Source organism: Euprymna scolopes, chromosome 32 (genome assembly GCF_053919585.1).
Source record: "Euprymna scolopes isolate OS-2025 chromosome 32, ASM5391958v1, whole genome shotgun sequence".
NCBI lineage: Eukaryota > Metazoa > Mollusca > Cephalopoda > Sepiida > Sepiolidae > Euprymna > Euprymna scolopes.
The window spans coordinates 51,846,598-51,871,973 of record NC_136513.1 but is presented as its reverse complement, the minus strand read 5'-3'; the positions used below and the strand labels follow the sequence as shown (position 1 = coordinate 51,871,973).

The window sequence follows — 25,376 nt, the reverse complement described above, 5'->3', positions numbered from 1 at the left end:
TCATGTATATTATTTCACTCATGTATATTATTTCACTCATGTATATTATTTCACTCATGTATATATATTTCACTCATGTATATATATTTCACTCATGTATATATATTTCACTCATGTATATATATTTCACTCATGTATATATATTTCACTCATGTATATATATTTTACTCATGTATATATATTTAACTCATGTATATATATTTCACTCATGTATATATATTTCACTCATGTATATTATTTCACTCATGTATATATATTTCACTCATGTATATATATTTCACTCATGTATATATATTTCACTCATGTATATTATTTCACTCATGTATATTATTTCACTCATGTATATTATTTCACTCATGTATATATATTTCACTCATGTATATATATATTTCACTCATGTATATTATTTCACTCATGTATATATATTTCACTCATGTATATTATTTCACTCATGTATATATATTTCACTCATGTATATATATTTCACTCATGTATATTATTTCACTCATGTATATATATTTCACTCATGTATATATATTTCACTCATGTATATATATTTCACTCATGTATATTATTTCACTCATGTATATATATTTCACTCATGTATATATATTTCACTCATGTATATTATTTCACTCATGTATATATATTTAACTCATGTATATATATTTAACTCATGTATATATATTTCACTCATGTATATTATTTCACTCATGTATATATATTTCACTCATGTATATATATTTCACTCATGTAAATATATTTCACTCATGTATATTATTTCACTCATGTATATATATTTCACTCATGTATATATATTTCACTCATGTATATATATTTCACTCATGTATATATATTTCACTCATGTATATTATTTCACTCATGTATATATATTTCACTCATGTATATATATTTCACTCATGTATATTATTTCACTCATGTATATATATTTCACTCATGTATATTATTTCACTCATGTATATATATTTCACTCATGTATATTATTTCACTCATGTATATTATTTCACTCATGTATATATATTTCACTCATGTATATTATTTCACTCATGTATATATATTTAACTCATGTATATTATTTCACTCATGTATATATATTTCACTCATGTATATATATTTCACTCATGTATATATATTTCACTCATGTATATATATTTCACTCATGTATATATATTTCACTCATGTATATTATTTCACTCATGTATATATATTTCACTCATGTATATTATTTCACTCATGTATATTATTTCACTCATGTATATATATTTCACTCATGTATATTATTTCACTCATGTATATATATTTCACTCATGTATATTATTTCACTCATGTATATATATTTCACTCATGTATATATATTTCACTCATGTATATATATTTCACTCATGTATATTATTTCACTCATGTATATATATTTCACTCATGTATATTATTTCACTCATGTATATATATTTCACTCATGTATATATATTTCACTCATGTATATATATTTCACTCATGTATATTATTTCACTCGTGTATATATATTTCACTCGTGTATATATATTTAACTCGTGTATATATATTTCACTCGTGTATATATATTTCACTCGTGTATATATATTTAACTCGTGTATATATATTTAACTCGTGTATATATATTTAACTCGTGTATATATGTTTCACTCGTGTATATATATTTAACTCGTGTATATATATTTAACTCGTGTATATATATTTAACTCGTGTATATATATTTAACTCGTGTATATATATTTAACTCGTGTATATATATTTAACTCGTGTATATATATTTCACTCGTGTATATATATTTCACTCGTGTATATATATTTCACTCGTGTATATATATTTCACTCGTGTATATATATTTCACTCGTGTATATATATTTCACTCGTGTATATATATTTCACTCATGTATATATATTTCACTCATGTATATATATTTCACTCATGTATATATATTTCACTCATGTATATATATTTAACTCATGTATATATATTTAACTCATGTATATATATTTCACTCATGTATATATATTTCACTCATGTATATATATTTCACTCATGTATATATATTTCACTCATGTATATATATTTCACTCATGTATATATATTTCACTCGTGTATATATATTTCACTCGTGTATATATATTTCACTCGTGTATATATATTTCACTCGTGTATATATATTTCACTCGTGTATATATATTTCACTCGTGTATATATATTTCACTCGTGTATATATATTTAACTCGTGTATATATATTTAACTCGTGTATATATATTTAACTCGTGTATATATATTTCACTCGTGTATATATATTTCACTCGTGTATATATATTTCACTCGTGTATATATATTTCACTCGTGTATATATATTTAACTCGTGTATATATATTTAACTCGTGTATATATATTTCACTCGTGTATATATATTTCACTCGTGTATATATATTTCACTCGTGTATATATATTTCACTCGTGTATATATATTTAACTCGTGTATATATATTTCACTCGTGTATATATATTTCACTCATGTATATATATTTCACTCATGTATATATATTTCACTCATGTATATATATTTCACTCATGTATATATATTTCACTCATGTATATATATTTCACTCATGTATATATATTTCACTCATGTATATATATTTCACTCATGTATATATATTTCACTCATGTATATATATTTAACTCATGTATATATATTTAACTCGTGTATATATATTTCACTCATGTATATATATTTCACTCATGTATATATATTTCACTCATGTATATATATTTCACTCGTGTATATATATTTCACTCGTGTATATATATTTCACTCGTGTATATATATTTAACTCATGTATATATATTTCACTCATGTATATATATTTCACTCATGTATATATATTTCACTCATGTATATATATTTCACTCGTGTATATATATTTCACTCGTGTATATATATTTAACTCGTGTATATATATTTAACTCATGTATATTATTTCACTAAAGTATATATGTTTCACTCATGTATATATATTTAACTCATGTATATATATTTCACTCATGTATATATATTTAACTCGTGTATATATATTTAACTCGTGTATATATATTTAACTCGTGTATATATATTTCACTCGTGTATATATATTTCACTCGTGTATATATATTTCACTCGTGTATATATATTTCACTCGTGTATATATATTTCACTCGTGTATATATATTTAACTCGTGTATATATATTTAACTCGTGTATATATGTTTCACTCGTGTATATATATTTAACTCGTGTATATATATTTAACTCATGTATATATATTTAACTCGTGTATATATATTTAACTCGTGTATATATATTTCACTCGTGTATATATATTTCACTCGTGTATATATATTTCACTCGTGTATATATATTTCACTCGTGTATATATATTTCACTCGTGTATATATATTTCACTCGTGTATATATATTTAACTCGTGTATATATATTTAACTCATGTATATATATTTCACTCATGTATATATATTTCACTCATGTATATATATTTCACTCGTGTATATATATTTCACTCGTGTATATATATTTCACTCGTGTATATATATTTCACTCGTGTATATATATTTCACTCGTGTATATATATTTCACTCGTGTATATATATTTAACTCGTGTATATATATTTAACTCATGTATATTATTTCACTAAAGTATATATGTTTCACTCATGTATATATATTTAACTCATGTATATATATTTCACTCGTGTATATATATTTAACTCGTGTATATATATTTAACTCGTGTATATATATTTCACTCGTGTATATATATTTCACTCGTGTATATATATTTCACTCGTGTATATATATTTCACTCATGTATATATATTTCACTCATGTATATATATTTCACTCGTGTATATATATTTAACTCGTGTATATATATTTAACTCGTGTATATATATTTAACTCGTGTATATATATTTAACTCGTGTATATATGTTTCACTCGTGTATATATATTTAACTCGTGTATATATATTTAACTCGTGTATATATATTTAACTCATGTATATATATTTAACTCGTGTATATATATTTCACTCGTGTATATATATTTCACTCGTGTATATATATTTCACTCGTGTATATATATTTCACTCGTGTATATATATTTCACTCGTGTATATATATTTCACTCGTGTATATATATTTCACTCGTGTATATATATTTCACTCGTGTATATATATTTCACTCGTGTATATATATTTCACTCATGTATATATATTTCACTCATGTATATATATTTCACTCATGTATATATATTTCACTCATGTATATATATTTAACTCATGTATATATATTTCACTCATGTATATATATTTCACTCATGTATATATATTTAACTCATGTATATATATTTCACTCATGTATATATATTTCACTCATGTATATATATTTCACTCGTGTATATATATTTCACTCATGTATATATATTTCACTCATGTATATATATTTCACTCATGTATATATATTTCACTCATGTATATATATTTCACTCATGTATATATATTTCACTCGTGTATATATATTTCACTCGTGTATATATATTTCACTCGTGTATATATATTTCACTCGTGTATATATATTTCACTCGTGTATATATATTTCACTCGTGTATATATATTTCACTCGTGTATATATATTTCACTCGTGTATATATATTTCACTCGTGTATATATATTTCACTCGTGTATATATATTTAACTCGTGTATATATATTTAACTCGTGTATATATATTTCACTCGTGTATATATATTTCACTCGTGTATATATATTTCACTCATGTATATATATTTCACTCGTGTATATATATTTCACTCGTGTATATATATTTAACTCGTGTATATATATTTAACTCGTGTATATATATTTCACTCGTGTATATATATTTCACTCGTGTATATATATTTAACTCGTGTATATATATTTCACTCATGTATATATATTTCACTCATGTATATATATTTCACTCATGTATATATATTTCACTCATGTATATATATTTCACTCATGTATATATATTTAACTCATGTATATATATTTCACTCATGTATATATATTTCACTCATGTATATATATTTCACTCATGTATATATATTTCACTCATGTATATATATTTCACTCATGTATATATATTTCACTCATGTATATATATTTCACTCATGTATATATATTTCACTCATGTATATATATTTAACTCATGTATATATATTTAACTCGTGTATATATATTTCACTCATGTATATATATTTCACTCATGTATATATATTTCACTCATGTATATATATTTAACTCGTGTATATATATTTCACTCGTGTATATATATTTCACTCGTGTATATATATTTCACTCGTGTATATATATTTAACTCATGTATATATATTTCACTCATGTATATATATTTCACTCATGTATATATATTTCACTCATGTATATATATTTCACTCGTGTATATATATTTCACTCGTGTATATATATTTCACTCGTGTATATATATTTAACTCGTGTATATATATTTAACTCGTGTATATATATTTAACTCATGTATATTATTTCACTAAAGTATATATGTTTCACTCATGTATATATATTTAACTCATGTATATATATTTAACTCGTGTATATATATTTAACTCATGTATATATATTTCACTCATGTATATATATTTCACTCATGTATATATATTTCACTCGTGTATATATATTTCACTCATGTATATATATTTCACTCATGTATATATATTTCACTCGTGTATATATATTTAACTCGTGTATATATATTTAACTCATGTATATTATTTCACTGAAGTATATATGTTTCACTCATGTATATATATTTAACTCATGTATATATATTTAACTCGTGTATATATATTTCACTCATGTATATATATTTCACTCATGTATATATATTTCACTCATGTATATATATTTCACTCATGTATATATATTTCACTCATGTATATATATTTAACTTGTGTATATATATTTAACTCGTGTATATATATTTAACTCATGTATATATATTTAACTCGTGTATATATATTTAACTCGTGTATATATATTTAACTCGTGTATATATGTTTCACTCGTGTATATATATTTAACTCATGTATATATATTTCACTCATGTATATATATGTAACTCATGTATATATATTTAACTCATGTATATTATTTCACTAAAGTATATATATTTCACTCATGTATATATATTTAACTCAAGTATATATATTTAACTCGTATATATATTTCACTCAAGTATATATATTTAACTCGTATATATATTTCACTCGTGTATATATATTTCACTCAATTATATATATTTAACTCGTGTATATATATTTCACTCAATTATATATATTTAACTCAAGTATATATATTTCACTAATGTACATATATTTCACTCAAGTATATATGTTTCACTCAAGTATATATATTGCATGTTAATAAAAATGGAATCATTTGTTTTAATGTAGATTTAACATTTACGTTGCTTTTAAATAGATAATGAAGCTCTACGATTATAACTTTTAAAAAAAACACAAAAATGTTTATGTTCCTTTTAGAAATGTGATGTCGCTTTGTTACAGACACTAAACTTCCATTATAATAAGAACACCAAAAACTTACTTCTTCTTCATCTGGATTCCATTCTATGGTCTTAATATCCAGCCCCTTTATGTGAAGGCCAAGACCCCGTCGACCTCTTTGCTTTGAGGCTTCAACTATATCCACACGACCTTGTGCATTTTTACCAAGACCTTTGCCTTCCTGGTAACCCATTTTTGCCTGTCCAAAAACACATTTAAAAAACACATTTAAGAATTAAAAAAACAACAAAAACAATAAAAGACATGTCAATTACAAAAGGGCAACAAATTTTTACCAAATTTCTTTTTGTTATAATTATCCTTGCAAGACTTCTTGTTGGCCGTATGTATATTGAATGGATTAGGTGATCAATTATATATCTTGAGTTTGAATAATTTTATGATTTTAAAACAGAAAAATTAATAGTTTGACCAAAGCTATAATCTTACGAGTCATCGGTATAAGGTTGTGGACAATGATGGGGTTTATTTTGAAAAGCAGTTGTTTATAAATACTCTAGACCTTTTAGCCTATAAAAAAAAACAGGCAAAAGTTATAGCCCGTTGACTTAGAATGAGTGCTTTATGTCAAATTGATGGTTGAATATGGTTAGATTTGTGCTCATGTTTGCATTAATTACTTATCTTTAATAATCCTTATTAATCTTTATTAAACCCTAACTGTGCATCAAACAGATACTATAATACTTAATTCACTGCACCTTATCATAAAGGTCCACACAAAATTTCATCCAGATCAGTTATGGCCAAGTAGAAGACTTAATTCTTAATATTAAACTGGTTATGTCCAAAATTTCAGTACACAAAGTTAAAACGCCAATCTTTCACAAAAAACACCCGTCTAGCTGAATCCACTGTGAAAAATTTCCCCCACTCTTTATCTGTGCCTAAATCAAAACGTGGATTCCATGAACAAAGCTTCTTTCTTAGAACTGCACACCTGTGGAACTCTGTTCCGTCTGCCTGCTTCCCACCAGACTACAACTTGGATGTGTTCAAGTCCAATGTTAACAAATTCCTAATGAACCGCCCCCTTAAGTAAACACTTCATCAAATCTCCACACTAACGTAATGTACTTGCAATAACCCTTATCCCTGAGTGGCTTCCGGGCCTTGATAAGTGGTGATCACTGTAAAAAAAAAAAAAAAAAGTAGACTCGGTTGACCTAAATCTGGAATGAAAGTCATTAAACACAAAACGAAATACGAAACCATATGGAAATTATTTTAGTTTCAAAAAATTATTTTAGTTTTAACACTTCTTGTGCTTTCATGAAACAATAAAAAAAATAATAAACTTTAATTTTTACATTTCTATAAATAGTTTTTTTTTTGTTTTAACACGTGTGTTATCATGAAAAAAAAAGCAACTTATTTTTGCATTTCTATAAATGGTGTCTTTTTGAAATAATATATTTATGTCTTTCATAAGTTTTATCACAGAATTTTGTCATAAATAAAGTATGAAAGTTTCTTTTTATTAACACTTCATGTTATACAAAAAAACAAAAAACAAACTTATTTTAAACATTTGTATAAACAAGTTTCTTAAAATAAATAATGGAATTTTGTCATAAATAATGTCGAAAAGTTTTTTACTAACACTTCTGGTGTTATCAAAAGAAAAAAATTATCTTAATTTCGTTTCATGATTAGTGATTTCCATTCCATATTCAGGTAAACCTAGTTCATTTCCTGCGTCTGAACTTTGAGTACTGAATTTTTGGACTTAACCATTTAACTTACAACTTCCGGAAGGTTGTCTCTTTTAACAGATTATTACTTAGCACTTATGTTCATTGCACCACGAGTCAGTTCGCAATACAAAGAATATAATCACAAAATACTTAAGACTTCTGTCTAGTCATGACAGAACAAAAGCAAGCTACCCTCTCTCCCCTCCCCGGATTAAATAAAGGGTTTAATTCGAAATTATGTATAGATTTGCAAGTTTAATAGGATACAATTTTTTTTTTACATTTTCACCCCAAACAAAGCACTGTGCCACTTTGATGTAATGGGCTACTTTCTGGGACATAATTTGCAGAGATACTGTGTCAGGAGTTGAGCAGTAAAATGTCTGTTCATTTTACACTTGAACTTCAGCATGTCAGTACGGTCAGGGAAGCAGGACCCCAGAAGGGAATTCCAAAGTCTAGCAGTCCTAGGGTAGAACCTATTAAAGTAGAAGGCTTTCTGGCATCTGGGGATCTCTACTATGAAGGGATAGGATTTTACAACCTGTCAGGTTTGTTGGGGGTATTTACGTCGAGGAGGTACAAGGGCTTGTAGTTCGTCAGAGCACCTACCATTAAAATAATCGTAAAACAGATGGGATAGAGGTATAAGCCTAGCAGACGGTGCAAGAGCTATTAGATTTTCTAACAAAAGTTTTTATCATTATTTCTGGCATCATTTAAAAAAAAAAAAAAAAAAAAAAAACGCTCTTGCTGCCATATGACCATTTTGGCCTGACGTACGTTTCTCCTTCTTTCACCGCACGCCGGGGATAACCGGCCAATTTTCATCTGCGACTTCACACGTTCATTTCCTTCAACGTCGACTTTCTTTCTGTCCGAACATCTGTTACATTTTTTACCCCATTTTTTCTTCCTCTTCTCACGCACACTTTCTAATTTGCATATGCAGTTTTTCGACTACTGCTGCTGCTGCTAGTCTCTTCTGCAAGCCAGCCATCCTTTGCTGCTACTGATAGTTTCCGACGCGCTCATATACACTATGTTACAATGGCTATTAGTGGTTCAGAAGGTTTCTGAAGACGATTGGAGGTCACATCAGTTGAAACATTATGAGAATAACATCCAAGTTGAGTACAGTACTCTGAATAGTATGAAGAATACAGAAAAGTAATAATTTTTAAACGGAACGCAGAGACCATTTTAGTGGAACATATATTGATCTCCTGTCATTCGAACTAGGCTTTACATCAAGATCACTTGAAAATTATCAGCTGTTTTATCTTTGGATATAAAAACTCATATTGACTAGGATGTCTAATCTTGCAAATGATCTTTTGGATCAGCGTAAACTGTTAGGAGTGAATGCGTGCTGGTCCTGTTTTGTTTTTTGGGAATAAAAAAACTTCTAAAAACGTTCATGCTCCAGATTTTTTTCCCTAAGCAAATATGGCTAATAATACCTGATTAACATTCACAGGGAACATGAGTTGGAACAGATACATTGAGAGTATTGCCAAGTCTGCTGCAAAGAAAGTGGACTCTCTCTACTGTGCTAGAAAGTTACTTATGCCTAAGAGTATCCTGCACCTCTACAAGACCACCATTCACCCATGTATGGAGTATTGTTGTCACATTTGGGCTGGTACGTCTGCTCCTAGTTTCTCGCTCCCAAACAGGGTTCAAAAGAGAGTTGTCAACCTGATAGGTCCTGAACTGTCATCCAAGCTTCAACCACTGTCCCATCAATAGAATGTTGCATCCCTCTACCTGTTTTACAAGTATTTTAATGGTGAATGCTCTGTACCCCCTCGACGTAAATACCCCCCCGACAAACCGCGACAAGCAGCAAAATCCCACCCCTACACAGTAGAGATCCTTAGATGTAAGAAGGCCTTCTACTCTAATAGTTTCTACCCCAGAACTGCTAGAATCTGAAACTCCCTTCCGGGTTCATATTTTCCCAAATGTACTGACATGCAGAAGTTCAAGTGTAATTTGAATAGACATCTTGCTGCTTGACTTCCTACATAGTATCTCTGCAACAGATAGTAGCCCCCCTACATCAAAGTGGCACAGTGCCTTGTTTGGGGTGAAAATGGAATAAAAAAAATTTTAAAAGTCATCCTTAAAAGGCTGTTACTATCTCAAAAGATATCCCATCCTAATCTATTTATTTTCGATATCCCATTTAGCTTCCATTCTTATATAGAGACCGACTTGTTCGATTTTGGATTGCCGAGAAAAGAATGGGCAGTTTATATTTAGCAGAGGGTTGACCTTCCTTATTTAGTATTTTGCTTCTTTTTATTTTTGGTGTTTATAATTTGTTTGTCCCCCAAACATGATTCGTGCACATTTTTGTTTTGGGGGATCTTTTAAGTAAGATTAAGCCATAGAGTGAATGTGGTATTTTGGTTAGAGTGTCAGTAGGGCAAATAAATGTTTTATGATTTTTGGTTGTATTTTTTTTCTAAAAGAAAACGAAAACAAAATGGGAATCTTTTTAAGCAAGCTTTCCTTCGTCATGTTCAACCGTAACAAGGATTATTTCCACTCAGATGTAAGGGGCTATTATTTGGGACCACGTTTAGAGGAGATGAGCAAGATGTCGGTTTACATTACATTTAAACTTCTGCGTGTAAGTACAGTCAGGGAAACAGGTAACAGGGAGGGAATTCCAAAGTCTAGCAGTTTGAGGGAAGAAACAATTAGAGTAAGAGGCTTTCCGGCATCTAGGGACCTCTACAGTGAAGGGATGGAATATTTTGCTAAGCAGGTTTGTCGGTGGTATGTATGTTGATGGGGGCACAAGTGCGATGAGTTCATCAGAGTACATTTCATTAAAATACCTGTAAAACAAGTACAGGGAATCAACGTTGCAGTGATGGGGCAGGGGTTGGAGCTTAGTTAGCATTGCGGGATATACAAACTTTTTTCACAAATTATTCGATTTGGCATTAAATAATCCGAAAAAGGTTGTGTTGTGAAACAGAACACTCCTCCCTCCGACTATCCTTGGTCTTGGTATGACACAAAACTACTATAGAGTGAATGTGGTATTTTGGTGAAAGTGCCACTACAATAAATAAATGTTTTATGATTTATAGTTGTACTAGCAGGCCACTCGACGTTGCCAAATCATAATATATGCATAAATAATATATTTTAATTCATACAGAAACTGAGACATGTGCATGCGAGTATTAGGTTTTTTCTAAGTTCATTTTTTGTAAATAAAAAAAAATATTCAAGCTGAGATCGAAAGCAAAACCTAAAGACAGTGAGTCAAGTACGATAACCATTAGTCCAGCTTGATACAATCTTCAAAAAATGTTTTCAAACCTATTTATTTTTAACATAAACAATCTGTCATCTGAACGATGCATGCATGCCGATTCATGAAACAGTTGAAAATAGATGAAAATCTGATGACACCAACGTGCCGATTTTTCATCTTGGATCCCTTAGCAGCCCTTCTGGATGAAAATGGATTAAAATTAATTCATACATGTCTGAATTCCCTATATACCAAATTTTAAGTCTATAGATCAAAAATTCATTGAGTATATAGGTTGAGAAGTTTCCTCACACACACAGCTTCTCACTTTTATAGATATACTAGCATTTCAGCCCGGCGTTGCCCGGGTGTTTGGAGGTGTATGCTGAGCAAAAAAAAAAAAAAGTTGGTAATTTTTTTAACTTTGACCCCTATTATGATTCCTTAAAATTTATTGCTTTGTGTCAAATCAAGTTATTAAGTTAGATCCATGTCCAAGGAAACTATATCTAAAGTTTCAAGTGTTTTGACCAAAAATTGTTGGAGGAGTTTGGTAGAGTTCTCAAAGATCAAATCGTTGAATTCTGACCCCTTAACAGCGAAATTTCTGGCCGAAAACCGATCACATCGATTTTCCCAAATCTCAATACCCGGTATATCAAATTTCGAGTCTGTAGATTAAAAATTGACAGAGTTATTGCGTAGGGAAATGTACACAGACACACAGACAGAGAGACAGACACGTTCACTTTTATAGATATATAGATAGATTTTTTGTAAAGGAAAATGAAAACAAAATAATGGAAAATTTTAGTTAAATAAATCCTCAGTATGAACCCTCATTTTCAAAACATTTTTATTTCTTGGGTGGTCTCTTTTCTTATCTAAATATTTTTTCCATTGCTAGCCTGCCATCTACAGCAATGCCTCAATACAACCCACACGCTACATGCAGCATTTTGTTTATATATATATATAAAAGCGAAAATGTATGTATGTATGTATGTGTGTTCGCTTTTTCTGTATGTCAACAAAAGGCTTTTTTCAGAGAAGCGGTCGCTCGCTTCACAACTTTTTAAAACTTTTTATATCACATATAAATCGTAATATCTCACAGTTAACAACGAAGCTCGCCTGTCTATTTAATTTGCTCGATTTCGGGAAGATAAATATTCAATATTTGTCGCTCGCCACATGTGGGTTAGTCTTTTTCCTATAACATCTTGGGGGGGGGGAAGCGTTCAGCAGTAAATGAATACTATCCCGCAGTCAAACTTGACCTCATTAACTCATTAAAACGGGCACCTGCTAAATCCAAGTAATTAAATAAATTCAAACGTGTTTTCGTTAGCATCTCGCGGTGGGGCAATTGTTAACGTCGCACTTTTTTTTTTTTTTCACACTTTAATTTACAACTTTGCCTCAACGGTTCGGGTTCGATCCTCATACTTACTTTTTTTTTTTTAAACCCCCCCCAACACACACACACACACCTCCAAACATCCAGGCAACGCCGGGTACCTCTCACTAGTGTAAACGAAAAGAGGACTCCATGTTCCACTAAGCTTAGAGTAACACTAGTGGAGGCAGTTTTTATATCATATCTAGGCCCAGGATTGTTGCGGGAGTGGCATTTTGTTTTACGACATATCAACCCTTTTCAGGTTATTTAATGCTAAATCCAGTTATTTTGGTAAAAGTTTTACTCTTCAAGTTCTTTATATCTTCAAATATTTATTCATGGAGTTTGGTTTGGCGATTTGGTTTTACGGCATATTAACCCTTTCCGGGTTCAATCATTTTGGCAAAAGTTTTTATGCTTCAAATTCTTTATATCTTCAAATATTTATTCATGGCGTTTGGTTTGACTGTTTTTAGAGAAAAATTGTTGTTTATTTTTTGTGGCTTTGCAGAGCATGATTGAGTTTTGCTAAAGGAAAGGAAAAAAAACAACAACATCAATGTTTGGTGTTTGGTTTAAGTCAAGAAGTCGATATTTTCTGACAGCCTGATCTTGTAGCACCAGCTGGGGACGGGAGATATTTTCAATGTCTGACAGAGTTAGGAAATAGGGTAGCTGGAAAGAAAAAAAAAAGGGGCCATAATCTCAAAAAGCATCAAATAAAAATTTTAAAAAGATAAATTTAATTTACCATCATTTTGAAGACATTCTTTGCATAGGGTCCACTATTTGTGTCTGGCATCGCTGGAATTGTAGCAGGCGTCATTTTTATTTTCTTTTCGGAAGTCGAATCCTCGGAACTATCTTCAACAGGTCGCTTGGAAAAGTATCCAGCATAAGTGTCCGGTTTGTATTCATCATTGCTGTCACTGAGGGCACTGCTTTCATGTCCCGACGCAAGGGTGAGTTGGTCAGCATCACTTTCAGAATCTAAAAGAAAACGGTTGGAATTTCAAATCTTTAAAAATTTTACCATTTCAATAACATAATATGTAAAAAAATAACATAAAAATATTTAAGTGAGTGTAGTTTGTTGCTGCAAAGAAAACTACTCACGCCTGAGAGTATCCTGTACCTCTACAAGGCCACCATTCGCATACCATGCATGGAGTACTGTTGCCACATCTGGGCTGGTGCATCTACCACTGGCCTTCCCCTCTTAGAAAGGGCCCAAAAAAGAGTTTTCAATCTAATATATCCCACCTAAGCTTCAACCCATGTTGCATATCTGTGCCTGTTTTGCAAGTATTTTAATGGAATGAACTCTTTGGACTTGTGCCCCCCCCCTCAACATACATATCCACAGAAGAATCTGCTTAGTAACAAAATCTCACCCCTTTATTTTTGAGGTTCCTAAATGCTAGAAAGCTTTCTTACCTTGAATAGTTAGACTTTGTAATTCCCGTCCTGCTACCTGCTCCCCTGACTGTACTGATATGCAGAAGTTTAAATGTAATGTAAACCAACATCTTGTTAATCTTCCTTAGGCATGGTCCCAAATAGTATCCCCTTATGTCCAAGTGGCAATATGTCTTGTTAGGAGGTGAATGCAAGTAAAAAAAAATTTTTAAATCATGTGTTCGAACGAGATAAATTAATGAAAATAGATTCCGAGTTTATACAACCTATAGAATTTATTTAAAACAAGTAGAAAATATTTATACATTTTTTATACAGACAATACCTTTTGGTGGAAAATGTATAAGATCATGTGTGTACTGTTGATCTCTGGCGATCGTGTGGATTGAGATTAAATACTCAGTTTAATGCTGTTACAGAGGTAATTCATGGATTGTAGAGTTTGTTTATGATTTTGCAATGTTTAGCTTACCTCGGTAAGACTGGATCAGTACACATAAGTCTGTTTCATTATAGAGTCGGTTTGTGTGTGTGAAACAAACTTGAAATGCTTCGCATAGTGCCTGTAACTGCCGCGTGCCACGGGGAAAAGAGAATGAGAAAAAGAGAGAGAGACGGAAGAGGAAAAAGGGAAGTTAGTGTTGATGCCTCTCTGTCAGAAGTAAGGTGAAAAGGGCGATAATTGCTTATTCTTTTCTTTTTACAAATTGTGTCTGTGTGTTCGCTGTGTGCAAAATTATTTGACAGATTACTTTTTAACCTAATGTATCTCTATACGTTTGCTTGAAGCGTTGTGCTTTGTGCATAGATCAATATAATGTTATACATTAGCCGAGTTAAAAATAGCAGGAACGAGGGTTCAGCTGGGGTCATTTTTGTGTATTCGGATGTCAGCTCGACCATCTATGTGCTGGAAGTGAATGTGATGTCACCATAATGCCAAAAAAAAAAAAAAAAATGTTGTCAGAATTCCTTCTCACTTATGCCACAGATCGTATCAACTCCTCTTAACTTAAACAGTAACTCACAACACCAATTGTCAAGATGGTTAGAAGATATCATATTCTAAAAATCACATAAATTGATCAAGTAGTTTTACTTTTACAGAGAAAATTATTTTTTAACAGATCTGAGTTTTTCCAATGTTCACGTGTTAAAAACGGTTTTCTAAAATCTTGCAAGTTTAAATTATTTGGAATTATTTCCCTTGTTTTTAAGATACATTATATATATGGCTCATTCCATGTCAAATCAACAAGGGGTTGAACCATGTCCGACACAGACTTTTTTCAAATTTGCTACACTTATAGATCTACATGAAAGAAATTGAATGACACCTACTAAACCTCTCAAGGTGAAAGGGTTCCTTTTTACCTTTTTACGAAAAATGTCTAAAAAAAAGTGACAATTTAACGTTAAACATTACGTTTACATATATCTTATCATTTTAAATCGATTCTAATGATATAAGTATTTGAAAAAACGCTGACTCATGTCACGTGATCTTGACGTCAGCAAGCTGTAATGGCGGTCTGTATATAAAAACACTACATATAATAAGAGATTCTTATTGGTAAAAATGCAAAGTATCGTACAAATTAAAATATTAACTTACACATTATGAAAACGTTACCAAAGTTATTAGCAGGTTAAAAATAGTTATGAGAGTTCAACGAAAAATAACAAGCCAAAAATGTGAAGTAAAAAAAAAAATGCGCTTAAAAATATTAAGCGATCGATGTTTTTACAAAAAAACAAAGCCATTTTTATATTAGTAACACTATTTCTCTTTAGAGTAAGGAAGACGAAGAGAGGGAGAGAGAGAGAGAGAGACACACACACACGCAAACACAGAGAGAGAGAGAGAGAAAGAGATGTCTAGACAGGAAACGAGATTCGTTTTACTATGTTTTAAAATGTTAACAATGCATTTCTAAATCTAAAACATTACATATTCGAAATGTGAGTGAATGGATTTGATGACATCCCAGGCATAAATCCTTCTTATTTTTGAGTAACGTTTGTTTCTCTACAGCATGAGATCCCAAGTATAACCTCCCCCTTATTTTCTTAACTAGCGGGGGCACCCGGCGTTGCCCGGGTGTTTGGAGGTGTGTGTGTGGTGTTAAATAAAAAAGAACTCGAGAGGGGGGGGGGGGGGTAGGATCGAACCCGAAGCCCTGAGGCGAAGTTTGAAAATAAAATCGGCCAGCCAGAATGAGTTAGTGAAAGATGTTTGAATTTATTTAAGAACGAAATTGACAAGTGCGCGGCCAGAAGTCATCGAGCATTACAACGACGACGACAATGTAGGTTTGTTTGTTACAAGCGAAGTAAAAAAAGAAAACAACTTTAACACTTAAGCGGGAAAAAAACCTAACGTAAAGCAAACGAACGATGAAAACAGAAATATGAACACGTGAAAAATGGCTTCAATAAGCCTGTTTCGATATTAAAATTTTAAAAATCGGTGGGTACACGGGTGTTTTTGGGTGTCGCTAATAATAAGCGAAGTAAAAAAAAAAAAAAAGCAGAAAAACGAAACACTGGTTCAATATTTCATTTAAAAAATCGAAAAAAAAAAAAAAACATCTCACACCACGATTCGAACCCAGAACGTTTAGATAATGAACCAAGGTCTTGAGCTAACACGACATACATGAAATTTGTTCGGTTTTTCAACTATTTAAAGTAAATCAGGTCACAACGTCATCTGACGCATGCGTAGAATCAGTCATTGTCACAAGAGGACCGTTTTTGTTGACCCCCCCCCAGGTTGAAAATTGTCAATTTTGGGGTGAAAAAGTTAACATTTTTGGCCAATTTTTCGATATTTTTCGAGCAAAGGATGGAGCTTCGATGTGATACCGAGTTTGTGAATTTTCGTCGCGTCTGTCGAAAGTTTTTAGCAGACATCCAAACATACACACAAACATACATACATTTTCGCTTTTATATATATATATATAGATGGGAGGGGGGGGCGAAAGATGCGACCGCTTGAATTTTAAGAACAGATACTACACTTTGATCTTAACCAAAAGACCAAGTAACCGTCATATACAGCTTAATTTTCTACGGAGCATTATCTTCTATTATAAAAAGATGCATAATTTATATTTATCGAATACTAAATTGAGACAAGATGTCATATTCCAAAAATCACATCTGAACTAAAAACATTATTATTTAGAAGGCCATCCTTATTTTCAAGTGACGTTTGTTTCTCTAAAGCTTTACATGCAAAGCATGACCTCCTCCTTATTTTCTTAGTGGGGGAGGGGGGGCGAAAGATGAAACCGCTCGAATTCTAAGAACAAATTCTACACTTTGATCTTAGCCAAAAGACCAAGTAAAAAACATGCGTATTATATATTAAATTAAGTATATTAAATTAAGACAAGATGTCATATTCCAAACATCAGAAATCGCTAAACTGCTAATTTCAAATTCTTAAATAAAAACATTATGATTCAGAAAGCTATTCTTAGTATTGGGAGGTTATGTTTTTTATATAATCTTCAGTTAAGGAGGAAGGCGTTTAAGGAATTCAGATAAAAGTATTATGTACTAGCAGATACCCGACGTAGATGGAAATACATTGAATGTTTCCTAGCAGAATTCCCAGCGTTGCCTGGGATCGGATAAGATTGGTTGATATATGTACTAGCCTAATACCCGGCGTCGCCCGGGATTGTATTAGATAGCTGTACTAGCAGAATACCCGGCGTAGCCCGGGATTGGATAAAATTGGTGTATATTTACTAGCAGAATACCCAGCGTCACCCGGAATTGTATGACATAGCACTAGCATGACATATGTACTAGCAGATTACTCAGCATGGCCTGGGATTGGATAAAATTCATGGAATTTTTCCTAGCAGAACACTCAGCGTTGCCTGGGATTGGAAAAACTTGGTTGATATATGTACTAGCCAAATACCCAGCATCGCCCGGGATTGGATTACATAGGTAGATATATGTACTAGCAAAATACCCAGCATAGCCCGGGATTGGATGAAGTAGGTGTATATGTACTAGCAGGACAGTCGGCGTCGCCCGGGATTGTATGACAGGTGGATATGTACTAGGAGAATACCCAGCATCGCCCAGGATTGTATAACATAGGTGAAGTATAGGTCTGACAATTTTGAAGGTGCTTCTGCAGTATAGGTTCGATTTGCAAAATTTTAAAGTGCCTGTGCAGTATAGGTCCAATTTGATAAATTTTGAAGGTGCTTGTGCAGTATAGGTTCGATTAGAAATATGTAAGGTGCTTGTGCAGCATAGGTCCGATTTAACAATTTTGAAGGTACTTGTGCAGTATAGGTCCGATTTGACAATTTTTAAGGTGCTTGTGCAGTATAGAGCCAATATGACAATTTTTAAGGTGTTTGTGCAGCATATGTCCGATTTGAAAAATTTTAAGGTGCTTGTGCAGTATAGGTGCGATTTGAAAAATTTTAAGGTGCTTGTGCACTATAAGTCCGATTTGAAAAAATTTGAAGGTGCTTGTGCAGTATAGGTCTGATTTGAAACATTTTGAAGGTGCTTGTGCAGTTTGGTCCGATTTGACAATTTGGAAGGTGCTTGTTGTGTAGTATAGGTCTGATTCGACAATTTTTAAATGTGCTTGTGCAATATAGGTCCGATTTGATATTGGGAAAGCGTTTGTGTAGTATAGGTCCGACTCAACAATTTTGAAAGTGCTTGTGCAGTATAGGTCCGATTTGACAATTGTGAAGTGCTTTTGCAGTATGGGTCTGACTTGACAATTTTGAAGGTGCTTCTGCACTACAGGGCTACATTGTCTTGATCATTATCAGATTGGTGACTACTTGGGAATACCAAATGCTTTATGTAGATCACCAAAATTAAGCAACATTATCTTGGTCATTATCAGATGGGTGACTATTTGGGAATAAAAAATGGTTTATGTAGATAACTAAAGTTAAACAACATGTAGCCTGGTCATTATCAGATGGGTGACTACTTGATAATACAAAATGCTTTGTGTAGATCACCAAAGTTAAGCAACATTGTCTTGGTCATTATCAGATGGGTGACTATTTGGGAATAAAAAATGGTTTATGTAGATAACTAAAGTTAAACAACATGTAGCCTGGTTATTATCAGATGGGTGACTACTTGAGAACACAAAGTGCTTTGTGTAGATCACTAAAGTTAAGCAACATTGTCTTGGTCATTATCAGATGGGTGACTACTTGATAATACAAAATGCTTTGTATAGATCACCAAAGTTAAGCAACATTGGCGTGGTCATTTTAAGATGGGTGACTACTTGGGAATACCAAATGCTTTGTGTAGATTACCAAAGTTAAGCAACATTGTCTTGATCATTTATATACTAGCAGAATACGCAGCGTCGCTTGGATTTAATGAGGGTGGTAGAATGTAAAGTTTGTCCTGGAAATGACTTAAATAATTTTCAATCTCAAAATTACTTTATTTGTGAAGTCGATTCTGGATATGGTTGAAACAGTTTACAATCTCAAAATTAGAGTAATTCATATATAGTGTTGGTTTTCTATGAAAGTTTACTAGGCCAGTTTCTGTAGGGGGTGATCCATATTTTTTGAATTTTTAATGTTATCATCTGGGAATTATGTGATGGTTGTTGTGGGGGATAGAAAGAAGCATGATTATGTTAATTTTAAACAAACTCTTGAGTTCTCTTTTGGGGTTGTTTTGGAGAGAGTAATGTCTGTTTTGGGGTTACAAAGCAATGTTCCACAATGTCATATTCAAAAAATATAGAATATCTGTGGAATCATATTCCGGAAAAGACATAATTTCTCTTACTATTATGTTGCTGGTATGTGGGAGGGGATAACTACATTAATATTGAAATTCATGGTAAAGTAAAAGTTGCCTAATCACAATCTGTGTCAATGCATTTCTATACTTACTAGGAAAACCTGCTCAGTTATGTTCCAGAAATAATATTTCACTTAAAAATATGGCATCGGTAGACGGGAGGAATAGAACACAGTAATGTGGAATTTTGTAGTGAAGCAAGGATTGCCTAATCACTAAACTTAACACATTTGTGTATTTGTTTGTAAAACCTACTGAATAATCTTCAGAAAAGGAAGTATTTTTCAAAAAAATTTCATGTCAGTAATGGGGAATTAAAATGAAACACAGTAATGTGGAATTTGATAATGAAGCAAGGGTTGTCTAATCACTAACTGTCTCAATGTATTTATGCATTAATTTTAAAATCATGCTGAGACATTGTTAAAAAATGTCATAATTTTTCTTACAATTTTAGTGCCGATAGTGACGACGGAAAACACCCAGTAATATTGAAATTTATGATGAAACAATGCTTGCCTAGTTCTTAACCAAGATGATGTATTTATGTACTAATTTGGAAAGTCTAATGATCTACTTTCTAAAAATTGTTTCAGTTTCTTAAAATTATGGTAGCCTTGGTGGTAAGAGAAATTATTTAACATGTTGTACAATACCTGTCGATAGTATGTGAAATTGTTTTCATGTAGGTATTTTAATTACCCGTCCAAGTGTAGGTAAAATTATTTTAAATAGGTGTTGTATATTACCATTACCGCAAAGGAAACATTATTTCATATATATGGTATAAATTACTTATCCTAGAGAAGGTACAATTATTTGATACGTTTAATACCCGTCCTAGGGTAGGTAAAAATGTATATATGATACATAGACATTAAAAATTCCTCTATCCGAAGAATAACAAATATGTTAAAAATCAGCTTCAATTTTCTCATTGTTTATACGGTCCCGAGCAACGCTGGATAGCCCCGCTAGTCTATTAAATAAATCTCACCTGTCTGTTAGTGTGTGTGTATGTATGTATGTTTGTATGTCTGGCTAAAACTTTTGACAGAGGCGACGGATTTTCACGAGATCCATATCGTTTTGAAGGTCGACCCTTCAGATGACAAATATCGAAAAATTGCCTAAAAATATTAATTCCTTTACCCTCAACTGGGCACTTTTCTATAAGGAGGGGTCGCATTTTTCGCCGATATTTTCAAAAGTCATCGCCTTCTTTCTGATTGTCTAGCCTTAATTTAAACTTACATCACTTCCAGTTAGGCATTGGGCGCAACAGCTAACACGTCACATTTCTTTTTTTTTGTCACATTCTTTTCCTCCTTCGCGGTACGAGTTCGAGCCTGCGTGCCTATTACCACTTTTTTTTTTTTTTTTTGCTCAACACACACCTCCAAACACCCGGGTACCCAGGTTAGTTTATATTAAATCACCTGTCTGTTTAAATGTATGTATGTATATATGTATGTCGGCCTAAAACTTTCCACAGCGGATTTTCACGAGATCGGTATCATTTTGAACTAGACCCTTTGAACGACAAATATAAAAAAAAATTGGCTAAAAACATTAATTTCTCCACCCTCAACTGGGCACTTTGATACAGGGAAAGAATCGTTTTTTTCAACGATATTTTCCAAAGTCATCCCCTCTTTTTGATTGTCTAGCCTTAATTTAAACCTACATCACTTCCGGTTTGGCGATGGATGGCCGCAACAGCAAAGACATCACGTTTTTTTGTCACATTCTTTTCCTCCTTTGCAGTACAGGTTTGAGCCTGCACGCCTGCCTGCTACCACTTTTTTTTTTTTTTTTGCTGCACACACACCTCTAAACATCCGGGCAACGCCAGGCACTCAGGCAAGTAATTTATAAAAATGAGTAGAGAAGTTTTGAATACGACTTTCCTGACCCCTGAAACTCATGGTTTTTAATTAATCGATTCAAACTTCTAATGTCTCAGCTAATGAACCGCCTTGTTTTTACAAGAACTCTAAAAATATTCATGAACATTTTATGTTTTCCTATTTCTGCAAACCTTCCATTTTAAACGTATATAAATTATCTCTTTTGAGAATGTTGCATTCTTAACTCATTATTTCATTTTGTTTATCGTATGATAAAATCTCTTATTTTTCTCACGTTTGATTATAAAACCATGAAAACTTTTTCGCTGAAAATATTTCTCTGAATCTGGCTCAAACAAAATACTTCTCCCATTACAAAATAGCTTAAAGTAAACCCCCAAACTGGCATGAACACATCCTTAAAAACCAATCACTTCTTCCCTAAAACTGGTGACCTCCATAGATGCGTTTTAGGACATTGCAATTGATTCTTTGTTTTATTTAAATCTTGGTTATTTTCTTGATTTCTTGGAAAGTATTTTATGAAGAAGCGAGACGCTGTGTGTTTGATCCGCCATGTTTCATAAATAAAAGACGACAAGTCAATTCGAACTACGGAGATCAAAACCTACCTTGTAATGGCTACGATTTGCTATTAAAATCGCTTAAAATCGTAAAAAATTTATTTTCTTTACAAAAAATAATAAAAACTACTTGATCAATTTAGGTGAAAATGGAATCTTCGTTCCGTGACGCATACGCACATCATAAAATATTTGGTAATTTTTTACGACGTAGGTTGAACTTTGGACTCGCACTTTTTTTAATTTACGGACAAGTTTTTCATTGTTTTCATGGAATCTCCTTTTGCTGCAATTTTGATTGTTGGCCATTTCTTAAAATTCGTCTTTGCCTATTTCTTAGAAATGACGTGTTATCACACGCTTAAGACGCATAAAGTTCAATATTGCGCTCTCAAAATAAAATATATCTCCTTATAAGATATTATGGTGCTTGTTATAAAATACAATCAACAGATCAATTTAAAAAAAAAAAATGTTGTTTTAAGCAAAAAAAAAAAAAGTATTACGTACTTACTTGCCATGCTGAAAATAGTAATATATCCAAAAATTACGAAAACTCATCGAGTAGAAAGTTATTTATAGTTAAAAGTAATTTTTGGGGAAAACTCGGTAAAATTTCTCTTATACGTTATAAAGTAGGTCTATACGCAGGAATAATATTTGGAATTAATATTTTCGATTACTTGTTGTCTAGCGAGACCATTTTTTTTTACTAACAACACAACAGCAGTTGTTCTGCGTGATGAATTTTCGTCATTTTTTGGTATATTATTATTTCCGACATGACAATTAAGTATTTAAAACAATATATTTACCAAAAAAAATCGATTTGTCGACTATATCTTAACAAGCAACGATTTTACGTTAAACGCTAAACTGAACCCCTGCTCTAAATTCTAAAAGCAATCACTTTTTCGTTGTTGGTATTTTTTGTTGTTTTTTGTTAGATTTTTTGTTTGTTTGTTTGTTTTTGTTTTGTTTTTTTTCGTTATCTTTAGCAAATCGAATTTCTCATTTAATTAAAATACTGAACGTTTAAAAAAATAAATGACCAAACGGTGCAAATTGGCACTTATGGCGGCGATTAAACAGTAAAGAAAATACAGAAAAGTCTGTATGATGCGCACGTACTCGTTATAGAACGAATATAGCATATTCCAAAAATGATGTAAATCGATAGCTTTATTGAGAACTAAAACAAAAATCACCGTTTACGATTTTTAGCGATTTTACTACTAAACTGCATCGCAACTTAAGTTGTCTCCCCGTTTTTATTTCATAGGGTTTAATCATGGCGGACGAAAACACTACGACTCGTTTATCCGTAAAAATTTTTTTTATATATAGAATTAAAAAAAAATACTTGATCAAATTACGTGATTTTGGGAATATTTCACTTTCGTTCCGTGACTGGTACGTACGTCATACGGACTTTTCTGTATTTTTTTTTTTTTTTACTTTTAATTGCCGCCATACGTGCCAATTTCATTAAGCACCAACAAAAAATTATTTAACTTTCATTTTCAAATATCATTTTTTTAAACAGAAAATCCGGCAAAATATATTTTGTTTTATTTGTGTCTATTTATTAACAACAGATGAAAAGTTTTTCGTTGTTAAGGGATTGATTAAGGAAAGAATTATATTTCCGTGATTATATTATTATTATTTTTTTTTAATTCGTTTCCAACATTATTAATATTATTAAAATCAAAAATTAAAACCGTGTGAGAACTTGGCGGAAGTTTTTTTTTTTGTTGTTGTTGAAGTAAGTCGAACTTCTAAAAAGAAAACGTGCCTGTTTCCAGCAAAAAAAAAAGAAACCGGCGTTCAAAATTATGAAGCCACGTACCTGAGAGCCTCTCGACCTTTCCGACGGACATCCTGACGGTTTTAAACAAGTTCCAGGATTTTATAATCCGGAATCAATTAATGTAGATTTATTTATATATTTTTTCTTGTTGTTGTTTTTCCTGGAATCGGAAATGTGAAAAGTATTATTTTTTTTTCAGTAACATTAAGGATTTCTATATCAGTTATCTCCCCTGTTTTTTACGGTGCCGGTCGATTGTCTCCCCTTATTAGTTTACACAAACCTTCTCTATTTGTTTTAAAACTCTGGTTCTCCCCAAGGCATATATTGCCACTTGAACATAAGGGGGTACTGTTTGGGATCATGCCTAACAGGATACTATGGGGAGTTGAACAGCGAGATGCATGCTCATCATTATATTAAAACTTCTGTAGGTTATTACAGGGAGAAAATTCCAAAGTCTAGCAGGGATTTTTTTTTTTTTTTTTTTTTTTTTTTACATGGGAGTCACCACTTATCAAGGTCCGGAGGCCACTCAGGGATAAGGGTTATTGCGTGTACAGTAATCAATGAGATAGTATTGTAGTAATCATTAGTATTGGAGATTTGATAGAGTGTCTTACAGGAATTTGTTTATGTTGGATTTGAAGACATCCAAGTTGTAGTCAGGTGGGAAACAGGCGAATGAAAGAGAGTTCCACAATCGTGCACTTCTGAGAAAGAAGCTCTGCTCATGGAATATACGTTTGGATTTAGGCACAAATAAAGAGTGGGGAAAATTATTGA

At 31.7% G+C, this 25,376-nt stretch overlaps 1 protein-coding gene across 1 annotated transcript in view; it reads right to left on the bottom strand.

Annotated features, from left to right (window-relative positions):
• LOC145256354 (cap-specific mRNA (nucleoside-2'-O-)-methyltransferase 1-like) overlaps window positions 1–24,855 on the bottom strand; it is a 121,658-nt gene extending 96,803 nt beyond the window's left edge. The window contains exons 1-3 of the mRNA XM_080115172.1: window positions 24,630–24,855; window positions 13,838–14,076; window positions 6,727–6,885 (exon numbers count right to left, since the gene is read on the bottom strand). Of these exons, the coding sequence (XP_079971298.1) occupies window positions 6,727–6,885; window positions 13,838–14,076; window positions 24,630–24,660 (429 nt within the window). The 5' untranslated portion in view covers window positions 24,661–24,855. The remainder of the gene's footprint in view (window positions 1–6,726; window positions 6,886–13,837; window positions 14,077–24,629) is intronic.
• Between the last annotated feature and the right edge of the window lie 521 nt (window positions 24,856–25,376).